Source organism: Mycteria americana, chromosome 3 (genome assembly GCF_035582795.1).
Source record: "Mycteria americana isolate JAX WOST 10 ecotype Jacksonville Zoo and Gardens chromosome 3, USCA_MyAme_1.0, whole genome shotgun sequence".
NCBI classification, from domain to species: domain Eukaryota; kingdom Metazoa; phylum Chordata; class Aves; order Ciconiiformes; family Ciconiidae; genus Mycteria; species Mycteria americana.
Window position 1 is genome coordinate 2,191,002 of NC_134367.1, and position 14,047 is coordinate 2,205,048.

The 14,047-nt window shown below is 42.1% G+C and overlaps 1 protein-coding gene across 1 annotated transcript in view; it reads right to left on the reverse strand.

Annotated features, from left to right (window-relative positions):
* The window catches only part of ELP3 (elongator acetyltransferase complex subunit 3), a 92,866-nt gene that overhangs the window by 18,153 nt on the left and 60,666 nt on the right, over positions 1 to 14,047 (reverse strand). The window contains exons 12-14 of the mRNA XM_075497652.1: positions 13,341 to 13,406; positions 7,939 to 8,166; positions 5,325 to 5,406 (exon numbers count right to left, since the gene is read on the reverse strand). Of these exons, the coding sequence (XP_075353767.1) occupies positions 5,325 to 5,406; positions 7,939 to 8,166; positions 13,341 to 13,406 (376 nt within the window). The remainder of the gene's footprint in view (positions 1 to 5,324; positions 5,407 to 7,938; positions 8,167 to 13,340; positions 13,407 to 14,047) is intronic.

Sequence of the window (14,047 nt, forward strand, 5' to 3'; positions counted from 1 at the left end):
GACATAGGGAGAGGTCCTCACCCTGCTCTGGGTAGGGCGATCGCAGCTGAGGAGGTGCAGAATGCTACCCCGATCGCAGGATGAGACTGGTAAACCAGGGAGGAGCGTTAGTCTTTCTATAACAGCCTTTAGAGACGAACAAAGCACGCTGGAGATAAGCCTGCCTTAAGCCAGAAGTAATTCTCGGCTAAAGCAGCAGTCGAAAAGCTGGACTGCAAGTGTGCATCAAATTTGGGTTATAAACACAACAAAGATGAAACCCACAACTCAAGGAAATCTATACTCAAAGCTTTGACTAAGAACAAGCTTTAAGCCCTTAACCCCTGGTGCAGCCTTGAAAAGGAGGATTACCACTTGCAGGCAGTGTAAGAACAGTGCCAGTCACAGAGGAAGATTCCCATGAAAAAACCCGATATTTATTTTTAAATCCCTGAAAACTGCTATTGCTCACAGTTCTGACTCAATGCTATTTATACTGCTGTGTATTACAAGTCACTAGGATGGAAATCACCTTCATTTCATCATTAATCTGATTTCTAAATACTTCCCACCCAATCTGATTTCAGAATTTGTGGGTTTTTTAGTTGTTTGGGTTTTATAAACTCGGGGATAGTTTGGGCTGAGATTGGGGAATGGGTTGTTGAAAAAGGAAGAAGCACAAAGGAGGTATCCCCATACACTCAACTCCTGCTCACTAGATTTTGTGTAGGGTTTGTCTTACCGGTTCTTCCTCTGCCCACTCTAAGGAAAGCTCCTGCAGACAGAGACCACACAAAAGCCTTAACAAATTGAGACAGGTTCCCACTTTCCAAAACATGCTCAGCTGGAACAGATGCGAGGTAGGTAGAAGTCTCCAGTCTGTATTATGCAGAAGTTAGTCCACATTATGAATCTTTGTTTGTAAGATGGTATGGTATGGTATGGTATGGTATGGTATGGTATGGTATATATATATAAGCAGCTTCCTACCAGAACACCCTTGCGGAATGCTGGCTTTTGCAGAAGTGTCCTTGCTTAAGGACAGCAATATTACTGTTCACGTCTGCACCGAAATCCCCATTAATACAGTATCAAGCCTGTTTTCAAAGGTGTTACATTATTAAATCTTCGAAATTGAAGTTCATTAAGAACTAGAGGATCGTACCCAGTAGCTCTTCCATAGCACCAATCCCCTAGTACGGGTTTATCCTTGGCTTCTTCCAAATCCCCATAATTAATTTTTCTTCAAAGGCTATCAATCTGAAGCAGACAAACATCAGAGAGTCAATTCATTAACATTGCCATATTTCCACTTATCTTGGGCCACTTCTTCTCTTATTAATAGCTAGTGAGATTGGCATTTCTAAAAATAACCAACCAGCGCTGGAAGCAAAACTCCAGGGAGCCTTCCCAAACCCCATCAATCCTCCCAGCAATACTTCGGAGTCTCGTCCTAAGGTCTCCCGAGCACACCCTGGCAGTTGGCAATCTCCGAGGCAGCCCATGAATCAACATCCAATATGAACTACGAGACGCTGATTACTCAAGTAATTTATTACTTGTAGGGTGACCAAAAGGCTGTTTACACAAGGAAATTAGGATACTTTAGAGTAGCGTCAAATGTGCCCTGAGAGTTTACCTCTGATTTATATGCCAGCTCAGTTTCTCTCCCCCTAACGTTCTTCATCGCAGGTGAATTTAACACTGGTATGTGTTAAAACTGGTACGATGCGTCGGATTTACTTTTAGAAAGTTCTGAACCTCCGTTTTCTCCCTAACTGCAAAAGGCAAAGGCAAGAGTAGCACAGTTTCCTTAAACACATGAGACAGCGTGCTCAAGCAGCACCAACAGACTGGGAGATGAGTCACCGACTATAATGAACGATTTTATCTCTCGTGGAGACTACAGAACACAGGTGGTATTAGTTTAATTTCTATTCACAGCCTTGCGATTGTGGATTCCTGGCTGCTGCAGTATGCTTAGGAGAAAGATGTTGGGATCAGTCACCCCAAACTGATTATTATGGTCCTACTGATCTTAATCAGGAGGCAATCATGAATTACTCACTTGTTTCCCATTTACATGCTTGTATCAAGTGATTTTACAGTACTGCCTGATAGAGAATATAAAAATGCGAACACTTCACACTGAAATATGCCACTGACTCACTGCTGAGGGGGAAGGAGTTTTAGCCCTCCTTGAAGCAAGAAACGGGCAAGTACAAGACACAACACCTGACCTAACGAAGGGGACATCTGCATTTCCAAGGCAGTGAAATAACGTTTAATTAAGAGTATTGACTAGGTTATACGTGGGAAGGAAGCAAGCAGAGGCAGAGGGGAAAAGATTATGCCTGAAGTCCTCCAGGGAGTCTGGACAAAAGGAAAATTGGCTCTGGCAGCTAACATGCTCTGCCATGGAGGAAAGAGGTTTCTAATGAGTGAGGCTCTAATGGACACAGCCTGAGATGTCAGGAAATGTTGAATACTACCTTGATCAGGATGGGCAGCAAATCAGCTGGACAGGAGAGAGGCGTTTCTAATGTAACCTCACGAAAAGCAGATTAGTCATATGGTGGTTTTTTTCTTTCTTTCCTGTTTTTCATAACCACTTGTAACTGTATTGCCCGTTTTGGATGTTGTACATACATACTTTCATCTGAATTTACCTTAATCTGGCTCGAGTTAAATGCATTTCCAAACTAACTTCAAGCCATGCTTCAATCCAAGGCTGTGGCAAATAATCAGCCAAAGACTCCTGGACCCCTCCAGACTTATCTAGCTCCCCAAATTCATTCCCTAAAGGGTGAGTGGGCCCCCCGCCAGCTGCATGAGCTAGAGACGGGCGTCTGGCCTCACATGTCTGGAGAGACAGGAATATCTTCAGTGATCAGTAGTGCAAAGCAAGGCTCTGGCATACAGCAGGATACCGGGGGGCACCCAGTCGTTTGGGGTCCCTAGGCAATGGGCTGACCTAAAACGATCAGTATGAGATGCCCCTACTCAAAGCCGGTCACAGATGATCGCAGAATCATTGAATGGTTTAGGTTGGAAGAGACCTTTAAAGATCACCTAGTCCAACCCCCTTCCACGATGACTGCGGCAAAATTTCTAACCAGAGCTGAACTTGAACTGATCTTAGAGATGAGCCCTAACCTTTAGCCAGTAATGAAAACCCTTCATGCTGTCCTATCTTAGAAATACATGTATTTCTTTTTGAAGAAATCAAAGAGAGAGTTTGCTACTTAGACATAACTTTCCTAAAAATTGTTAGAGTACAGAAATTCAACCATCCACTCTGTTACTTTGCTAGCAGGAGCCCTGAGAAGGTTTCAGCCCCGATGGACTCGCGCCGCCCCATGCAGTTCTCCAGCAGAGTGCATGCATCAACATGGACCAGGGACCATTCCCTGAGGAGGCAGTTTGCATCTTCTGGCACTATTTAGTTGACTAGTACTGATGTAGCCATTAAGTGCAAGACTGGAAAATACTGTTGAAGAAAGGACACTGTGAAACAAAACACTGCAACAAAGCATTAATAAAAACAGGCAGTACTAATGAGATAGAATCCTGTGAGAGACATCTTCAAAGCAGATCTCCCTTACACGCTTCTCTCTAGAAAGTAGTCAACATTTTGCAATATGTTGGAGATGTAACCTTGCAATGGGTTCCCAGATTAAAAATCTATTTTGAAACCAAAATTAGCAAAACCAAGTTCATCCTCCAAGGGAGAAAGAACTTCTGGCTGCATTTTTATTTCAGATAAAACCAACAGGAGAACTGAAATTCAAGTGGTAACATCTCCAAGGAAACAGCTGGAAAACTTGTGGTCTTTGCAGATGCTGTAGTATTCTGTATTCAAAGACAAATGGTAATATATTGTACTTTGCACTCCGGGAGGGGGAGGAAAATAAAAATCGCAGACAAGGTCTTAGTAGGATGCCACAAACTGGGCATGCAGCAAAACAGACTTCTTGCACTGGATCTCAATGCAAAGAATATATTTTTCACATCAGTTTGCTAAAATACAGCTAAAATTAGCTACATGAAGGCTCGCACAAACCATTTTTTAGTAATTGCTGTATGTTTTCTGTTCTTGTCAAAAGAAGTGTTCTTTAGCACAAAGGAATCGCGATTTCCTCTCTCCACGCGCCCCAAGCCAAGATGCTACTAGCAAAACCGAAAGGAACCATTTTCATTTTTGCCTCTCTTCTTACTGAGGAGCGACACAATACGGACATTCCTTAACCGTATGAAATTCCCAGTTCAAACTGCCACCCACACAGAAGCAATAGAGAAACAGGATGGGCGTATGTCTTAAGCGAACAAGAAATAGCGAATCCAGAGAATACAGAATTATCTTTAAGCATCTGGCTACTGCCTGCACGCTGTCCTCACTCACGCTCCGGCCCTTGTCACAAGTACTCGTCGAGACGGCGCACTTTGGCTTTTCAACATCCAGGGTCATTAGACACTTGGAAACACAGAGAGAAGCTCTTCACTTCAGCACTCAGCAGCTTGGATCAAAGTTGTGGTTTTTTGCTTTTCGGAGGTTTTCGGTGGGGCAGCAGCAGATTATTATTATTTTTTAAAAGCTCTATTATTACAGCTGGTCTGTTTAAGTCCCCCAGCATATGCGAATCTTATGCCAACGAGAGTATCTCTCCCCACACGATTCACCAGCTTCCCCAGTTATATAACCTATATGCCTGTAAAACCTTTCTACAGCTACCATAACTGCTAACATAAGATAAATTAAGGCACAAAGGTAGTCCCGACCTTGACTTCACACACACGCGATGAACTGATGCCACTCTTCTTAGTCACAATGCCTTGAAAATGAAATAGGAGAAAGGGCTGCAGCTCTTTCTTATATAGCTCCCTTCTTCATGATAATGCTTAATGTATCCTAAAAGCACATCTGTCTACCCTAATGACGGTACTTGCAGAAAGACTCTAAAATGGAGGCCAGCAATTTTCTATCCTCATAAGCTCTGGAAAGCAGCCCTCGACAATAACAACCTGCGACGGGGCCCAATCAGCGAGGTTGGAAATAGCAGCGTTTGGAGGAGGAAGACACCCGTAGTCACGCAGTCTGTCTCCTTGGGCACTAAGAGCAGGATGGTTCCCCGCAGCGTGTCCTGCGGTATGCTGCTTACAATAATAGTATTGTCTGGACAAAGCTACGATGGAATTTGACTCCATTACGAAGAAGCATCTGCTGATGCTCATTTTCTACCTAATACGATGAATGTTCACAGCAGTGGTGTTGGCTGCAGTGGGTTTATTTTCAGATTAAGATAGATATATATATAAAAAAAAAAAAAGGGACAAAGCAAAGGTACCTGAAATTACAGCAATTTTCCATGACCCATGCTCCTCCTTGGCTATTCTTTCTGCCTCCTCCATTAGTAACATACCAAATCCCTATAATGGGAGAAATAACAGGAAGAAAAAGATAAGTTCTGTAAAAATAGAAAGCATAAGCAAGGTCAGAATGTAAGCATTAGTACAGTTCCAAAAGACTCACATTTTTGGCACAGGAACGATCAATGCCTTACTGCAGGAGAGGGCTTGAGAAGAGTACCCCAGGAGAGGTGTATCAACATTAAGCTTTACAGGGGAGCTTTCTCAGGGTTTTTTTTCTGATTGTGAAATTATTCATAGGCAGTTCTAGCATGACTGCTTCTCAATGGTAGGAACAAAATGAAGTTAAATCCATTGCTGGTAAGTCAACTTGGTACACAGCCCGTAATTCCTGGCGCTGAACAAGCCTATCCTGCCGAGATAACCAATCCTGAACAACCATCACCCATCTTAACATCTACCTTACTAGACCTGGGTTTGTGCTAGTGAATTCAACAAAGCCAGAGCACAAACGCCAGCTGCAATTGCCTACGCTGTCGAATTGCAGAAGGATCCCAGTGCCATTCTGACCAGGGACATCGGTCGAAACAGATGGGGCCAAGACACTACAGCTCCAGAGACTCCTGCTGCTGTTCACTTTTCTGATGTACATGTTGCCTTAGCCCCTCGCAATCTTTATTTCCACAGCCCCTCCAGGAGTCAGGAGCTGTTACCGTGCTCATTTCAAGATGAAGAATTGAGGCACGCAGCGACCCCAGGGCTTGTCGGGACTACCCGTAAAGGCTGCACCAAACCGCTGCGTGACCCTTGCAGACCTAGGCTAGGCTCAAGCTCTGTACCGCTCTCCTAGGCTCAGCTTGTGACACAGGAGATGCCAAATCAAAAAGAATTGCAGAGAACATGTTAATATTCTGGACCAGATCCACGCCTCTATTTACGTTTGGAAATCTTGCACGGCAGGAATGCTACTGGAATCACAATCAGGCTTCAAAATAAGGGAATAGCCTTTGCACTCTATTTAACAACTTTGTTGTCCTGTATAACTGGGAATAATTGATTGGATTAATTCACTCCTAACATTAGGATGCAGGAATTATACTCAGCTCTTTGTTCATCTGTTTTCCTGACAAGATGTACAGAATTGGGCTGTGGCGACACTCTGGCAGATGTGATTTAATTCTAAAAAACATTTAACACTTACAGGCATTTTCAAATAACACACAGAAATCTTCATTCTAAAACGTCCTTCTAATCAGAAATTGCCCCCACAACCGTGAAGAACACTTTCTGATTAACCTCTTGAACACTGACTATTCTGAACGAACATGAGTGCGTCATATGCCATGAAATTTCAATTTGCAGCCTATTTTAATGTTTGTAGTTGGCCACTTTCAATTGATTTTCTCTCCCTCTCTTTTTTGTTCTTTATTTTTTTTTCAAAATTCTTAGGAGGACCACTTTTTCCTTTCTAAATGTTTAAGTGTTAACTATTTTATAGTGGAAACATCCACTTCTCTCTTTTTTTTTTTTTTCCCCAGCCACTGCCTTATGGTCACACATCATCAGCGTCTAGCAAAACTGCATCTTAATGCATATACTCAGGGACAGATTAATAAATACAAGGAAGTTAATTTAAAACATCAGCCCTGAGCACTTCTGGCAAAGAGGACAAACTGATTGCTTTTTTAAAAGCTCAGTCGAAAGGTTCAAAACCTACCGGGGCAAAATTTAATTCACATTTTTGCTCATCGCAAGCCACAGCATGTTACATGCAGCAGAAGGATAATGTGCCATTTTCATAGGAGTCACTGCAAGGAATTACAAACACAGCTTTCCACTCCATTCTTCACATGCTTTAAGATCTATATGAAATGGCCTCACAAGTCTGTCTGAAGCAAAAAACTGTCAGACCCAACTAAGAGACTTTTCTCGGGAGTCTCACCAAATCACTTAAACTGATACACATCTCAGAACCAAAGTTGGATTTCTTGTTTTGGTAGGAAGACTGTGTTCAATAAATGTTCCTTTGAAAGAAAACTGGGTAGTACCAAATGAAATCCCACCTTCCCATACGTAATTATTTCAGATTTCAGAAGTGAAATTCATCTATCGAACAAGATCAATTTCAGAAGGAAATAAAAAGACACAATGGATGTATCTATCTCCTTTCTTTCATTTTTAGTCGGTTTGCAGTGAAGTCTGATGTACCGTACAAGATAGCAAAGGAAAGATGCTTCAGAACCAAAGATGCTTAGTACTCGAAAGCCAAATTAGCACCAGCATACATGACCTCGTATTGTACGGGCATGAAGCAATGCTGATAGCATTCAGGCATGCTTTTTTTGTCTCAGAGCAGCTACGATTGCCTTAATATGACCACACCAGCGAAAACTCAGAAGCAGCATGATTTCAGCAGGTGAAATGCAAGAAGGGGCTCAAATTCAATCCTGTTTCTATTGCAGCGGACTGTAATTCAAAGCAACTGAATGAATCTCAGATATTAAATAAAATTCTTCTCCATTTATATTGGGGAGAGGGGAGGAGGGTGCAAGAAAGAGGCACAGATGAGAAAATAAAGATGGCTTGGAGTACCTGGTGCTGAAATTTTGAAGGATCCCGACTGCTCACGGGGACCACGCTCCCATACACATGCAGTTCCCGGACAATGGAAACTCCTCCTTTCAGCTCAGGTCTGAATGACTCCTCTGAACACTTCCGCAGTCGTAGAAGGCCAACGAGAATATCCTGCTCCGGATCTTCATAGGACAGGAAGGTCTCCCAGCCACCATTAGCCACATAATCTCTTCTAATTAATTCAATCTGGTCAACGAGAAGAAGCGATGATGAATACAAAGAGGAAAAGAAAAAAGGAAAACTTCTTAAAAAATATTTAAGCAACATGTTGAACAGACCAAAACCAATTTCATGGATCCATAAACTATTATGATTCAGAGAAAACATGAAGTGCTTTCTTAAAGGCCAATTTAATTCTAGATGGATTTTATCAGTACTGGATAAGAACTGCTGTTACTGCAGTCATATTAAAGATAAAACATGCGACTACTTTAATAGAAATATATTTGCCAATGGGACAGAACTAGTCTTCTGTCCCTATTTGCAAGCTTTCAAGAAGGGCTGGTAACCGACGTGGGTACCTGTTTGTAAGTCGGACACCTAAAACCTATGTTTGAGTTACTCGAGTTTCATAATCACTGCAAAATCAATGGGGGCAGCAACTCTTGCCACTAACCAAGGGACTTGCTCTAATTGAAATTCAGCTCGTTACAAACTTGCTAATGTAGAATGAGGAGTTTTGCATCTGCCTTCACTAAATCTGCATTTAGGTCCATGTCTCTACTGCTTTGCAAAAGAAATGGCTTGAGATGTCTACAGAACACGGGTCTTCTAAGCAGTCAACTTCTTTACTGATTACCAATCAGTTCTTTCCAGCACCGCACAGGATCTACCTACATGAGCAAACTGTGTAGTGCAACAGGAGTGGATCTGAAAGAGTCGGTGTTGAATGAGTACTGCATTACGTGTGCTTTACAGAATCAGCAGGAAGTGTTTTCTTACTTATTCAGATAGTACTGAAGACACCAAAACCATCCAGACAAGTACCCTGAGAACTGACCAGTAACAACATATTACTTGCCTCAAATCCAATTTTTGATAACAAACTAGACAAAGGCAGCTCTGAAGATCACAAGTGGAAGGGAAAAGTGAAGTGAGAGTTGGCTGACTGTGGAGAATACAATAAAGATCATGCTTGGGTAGAAGAAATTACTTCTGCAGAGCACCCAGAAGCTATACAGAGTAACTGGTGGATAAGAGAGCAGAAAGAAGAAAAAACAACTTTTTCAGACAGTCCTGACCTCCCATCATCAAGGAGCAGCCCCAGGACCCAAGGTGAGACTCCCTTATGGCAACATAAGATCTGATCAAATCTCACATAACGTGTTTATATGTAGCAGAGGCAGCACTGAGTTTATTTGATGTAACCTGTAGCCGATGATGATAACGTCACATCTTTGGTGATGTCGTGAGTCACTCTATTTGCGTTTCGAGTTGATGTGGTATAGCTGAAATAGCTGCCCATCCTTGCTGTAGGGACTCCCTTGCCCACCTGTAACGACCCCCTGCTAAGCAGATCAAAATTATTTCCCAAATCTCCTGGCTCAACAGAGGAGCGTCAGCAATAGTTTGCAGTACTGAGAGCCTAATGACGACACAATATACGTTGGGAGGTTTTCAGTAGAGACTAGTCCTGGTCTCATCCCATGACCTAGGCACCCATTACCAGCTGGTGTACCTTAGGTGTGCTCCTGGAAGGCACTTTCTAAATTAATCTGAAAGAAACCAGGTTTTGGTGCTTCCTGATGCTTTCAAAGCGGGGAACGCTCGGAGGATTTGCTTCACAAGCACACCCCTGATCTGAACTAAAACCATCACATAGACACACCTGCCATCATTTTGAGAGACTCCTTTAACTACAGGAATTCAAACGTGAATGGCGAGTGTCAGTGGTCCAGCGCTGCACTGGTGTGTCTAACATTTACATCTTGACAGTACAGTATAGGATTGATCCCTGGGTATACCTTGCCATGCTCTTCCCAGTACTACTATAAAGACTAAAGCAAAGGACTTCAGTATTTTTTCTGCAAATCCTCTAACACCCATAAATCCATGAATTAAAGATTTGTTTACAGAAAAGCCATAAGGGATTCTGTCGCCCGCCTGCTCTACTCCATGACGAAGCCTGGGTGAACACAGCTCACAATTAAATCCCTTACTGACTACAGAAGCAAGGCTCATTTCAATGCTGACGTACAGCTCACGGGTTAAGCGCCCAAGCAGATGTCTGCCGATGTGCCAAATTCTCCAAGAGCACAACTCCACTCCAGCTTGTGTGTCAGGACGGCTGACACACACTGATCCAGATCTACCGTTAGGTACATAACGCCACTAGTAAAATGGAAATGTACAGGAAAATAAAAGAGCGTAAGATTTTTAAAATACCCAGATTCTGCAGTTAGTTTCACATGTGCAAAAGCAGTTAGGTTAAAGCTTACTGCTAATTTATAGAAAAAGCAGAAAATATTATTAAACACCGCTATACTAAAAGTTTGAAAGGGCAAGACTGGAGAACTCCTGGTTTCTCCCGAGGACAAAACAAAACAAGTAGAAAACACGGCTCTATTGCTTGTCCTCCGGTAGGGACTAGATGCCCTGTTATGCCCACATCCAGCCTGAAAGCCACTTGTAGACTACAGGAACCTTCACCAGGAGGCTTTATATCGTGTGCATTTTATAGCATCGTAAGCATGTACCAGATAAGCTGATCTGCTCAGAGAAGTCCCTACTGGATCGAGTCTTTTGTTCTCCCCACTTCCCTACAGAGGGTCCTAGGATACATAAATCCCCTCAAAGGGTTTTCAGGGACTCATGAGATGTACAAAGCCTTTTCCTTCTGGGATACTGGTATAAACAGGGCCAAAGCCAGCCTGAATCCCCTCCTGGTCGGTTGGTGCAGAGCGATATGTGGCAGCATGCTGCAGTTCCCAGTGTCAGTCCCTTGTCCGGAAACCATCCTGTGCGCTGGGTAAGAATAACCCTCTTCAGGGTGGATCACCATTTCAGTATGCAATCCTATTAAATGTCTGGCACAGCCCCTTTTAAACATACTTTGACAAACAAAGGGAAAAACCAGTTGCAGACTACATTCTTGACCTAAAGCAGCTACTCCCAGCTTAAAAATCTGTCTTATTTCTACTAAGGCTCTATATTGAGATCATTACCTTGATACAAAACCCCCTGCTTTGCAGGAACAGCAGCTTCCACGTCTTGCACTTTCTGCTTTAACACTAATGTAGGTTCATATCTGTAACAGAGCTGTCTTTGCCCCTCGCCTTTCAAAAACTGTCAATCCAATGTCTCTTTACAGCAACAATTCACTAGAGCATTTTTACGGCTATTACGTAGCACTGTGCAGCCTTAACCATTCTGAGAGCAAGCAAATACCTTCCGCTGCTATGGAGAAACGCCACTAATTGAAAAGGCAGCTTAGAGACAGCTCTGTAAATAACCAGCTACAGGCAAGTAATCTACTTCAAATTGATTTAAAAAAAAAAAAACAAAAAAACTTTTAAAAGCAGACTCACCATCGCCATTATAAAAATACATACAGCCTACTGATGCTTAACAGAAAGAAGTTGCATAAAGTGTAACTAATTACAGCAAACGATTAATTTATTTTAGATCTGACATGATAGCCTCCCTTATCAAGAGGATGCATTGTTTACTTATGAAGCCAAGAAAAACATCATACCTTGTCATTAGTCTAAAGCGCATGAAAAATTATACCATCTTCAGAATATTTCTCTTGCTTGCTGTCATGATAAATTTTGCTAAGGCTACATAATGACATCCTCCTGCCACTCAGACAGATGAGTTTAACAAAGGGAATTTTCAACATAACATTGCTTTGAAAACCCTGTGATAAGCTATTTGCTAACTACTCAAGAAATTTACAATTTAAATTAGATTAGCACTGCCGACAACAGACGTCTTTGGAAGATATTTCGTGAAATGACCACAGATTAGATAATGGGAGCAGAGCACAAAGGCTGCATGGCCTATGTACAAACGAGGCCGTACAGCCTCAGTTCCTGCAGAAATCTGGTAAGAACAAGAGAATTTATTTGGGATCGTTACAGATTTCCATACTGGATTTCTGTTACACAAGATGAGAAGTACTGCACTCCATCTGAATTCACATAACGGCAGGAGAAAAACAGAATATGGCTCCCAGTAATCTCTGATTTGCAAAGTGAGAACATCTTTCAGATGCTAAACTTGGAGAATATTCATGCTACTTAACTTCTGGCACCAAACTCTGAGCCTCTTTGAAGCCTAAATAATCAGTGGAGCTTCCAGAGCATGACTGAGAGGACCTCTGTTAGGAATCTCTTTCTGTGCTGACACATAGAAAGCCTAACCCCAGTTTAGTGGCTCACATTTAGAAAGTGGGTACGTGCCCATTGCACAGAAGAGGAGGTATGCAAGTGTCATTCTGATGCAGCTTTCTACCTGGGGGAGGCAGTATCTTCTGCCTGGCACAAAGAATTCTTGTTTGAGAGTAAAGGAAATATATGATGGACAAACTCTACAGTCATTTCAAGTCCTTCCATAATGTCCACAAAGGAAGAGGAAGAGAATACTTCCAGGGTATGATTTATTAGCCACAGCATCCACATATACCAAGATGGATCCGACCCTGTGTGATCTTGGAAAGCTCATCTCTTCGGGTGCCATACATGGCCACGGACCTCCTGACAACTTTCTGGAAGGATCGATCCCTCCTTGTAGCTACAGTGAACTGGAGGATTAGTGTCCTAAATTGGATGCTTGAAGTTCAGCAGTGAACATTTTCCCTTCTATAAAATAAGTCCTTTCTGTGGACTATTTTACAAAGGTATAAAACATATGTGTCATATGCAGACTGGATCTACTTACATATAAATATATACATACATGTGCAGAAGGGTATTTATACATATACTGTTTGCCTACATAAACATGCACATTCACAAAAAAGGCTGTAAACTCATCTTGCTAAACATTCATTCCTGTTTGGCACGCACACACTGTGTTTTTGGTATTTTCTAAATCCAAATTTGTAATGAGGAGGGAGAAAAGGGAAGGCTGAGAAGCAGTAAGAGAGAGCTGCTTATCTTGTTATAACAGTGCAAATACCAAAATAACTGCTGGCTCTAGTCAGTTTATTGAACATGGTGGTCCATACATTTCAACATGTGACTGTGCTCAAACAAGAGACATCCAAAGCTGCTGTGAAAATAAATGGAAAATTGGATGCAGCTACAAAGGCAAACCGCAGGATTGGACGTGCAACAAATGGGTCCCAACGCCTCCACACCAAACACATATAATAAATTGTGTCTGAAACAAGCTCCCAGAAAAAAGACAAATTTTACCTGATATGGTCTCACTTTATGGTGAATTTCTTGAATTCCAACCTCTCTTGTCCTTACGTCACGACACTAGAAAAGAAAGGGAGGAAAAACAAAACATTACATGGGAGAAAAACATTAAGCTCTGAAACATACCCATTTCCAGCCACCTATTGGGTTCAAAACTAAGCTGAAATAGCATGAAGTTGCAAGGATGAATTTCAAATGGGTAGACTTCAAAATAAAAATGCTCACCGATCCATCCCTAATATACCTCAGAAAGAGGTCTTAGTGCTAAATGGAAAGACATGCTGGCAAAAATCAATTCACTAAGCAACCATTATGGCTCACGAGGAAACGTACCCTTTGATTCACAAACAGCAGGGTCTGTAGGCAAAGTCAACAGACATGAAAGAATAGCAGAAGAAAAAAAAGACTTTGGCATAATCCATTTTTACTCTACATTGGGAAGGTTTAACATTGGCAAAATCTACGCTAAGGCACCAGAGAGTCCTTAAATAGCCAGTTTTTGAATCTCAGCAACCCTTTTCTTGCTTTTAAATGATCACATGAAAACTGTTGCAGAAGTCCTACCCAAATATCAGAAAGTAAAGCTAACGCTGATCTGGCATCCACAGAGCATTGCTGAGGCTTGGGACCAATGACGGAGAAAACAAGACAGCCAAAAGAAATCTTCCCTCCCTTAGAAGTCAGACAGAGGAGGAGACGAG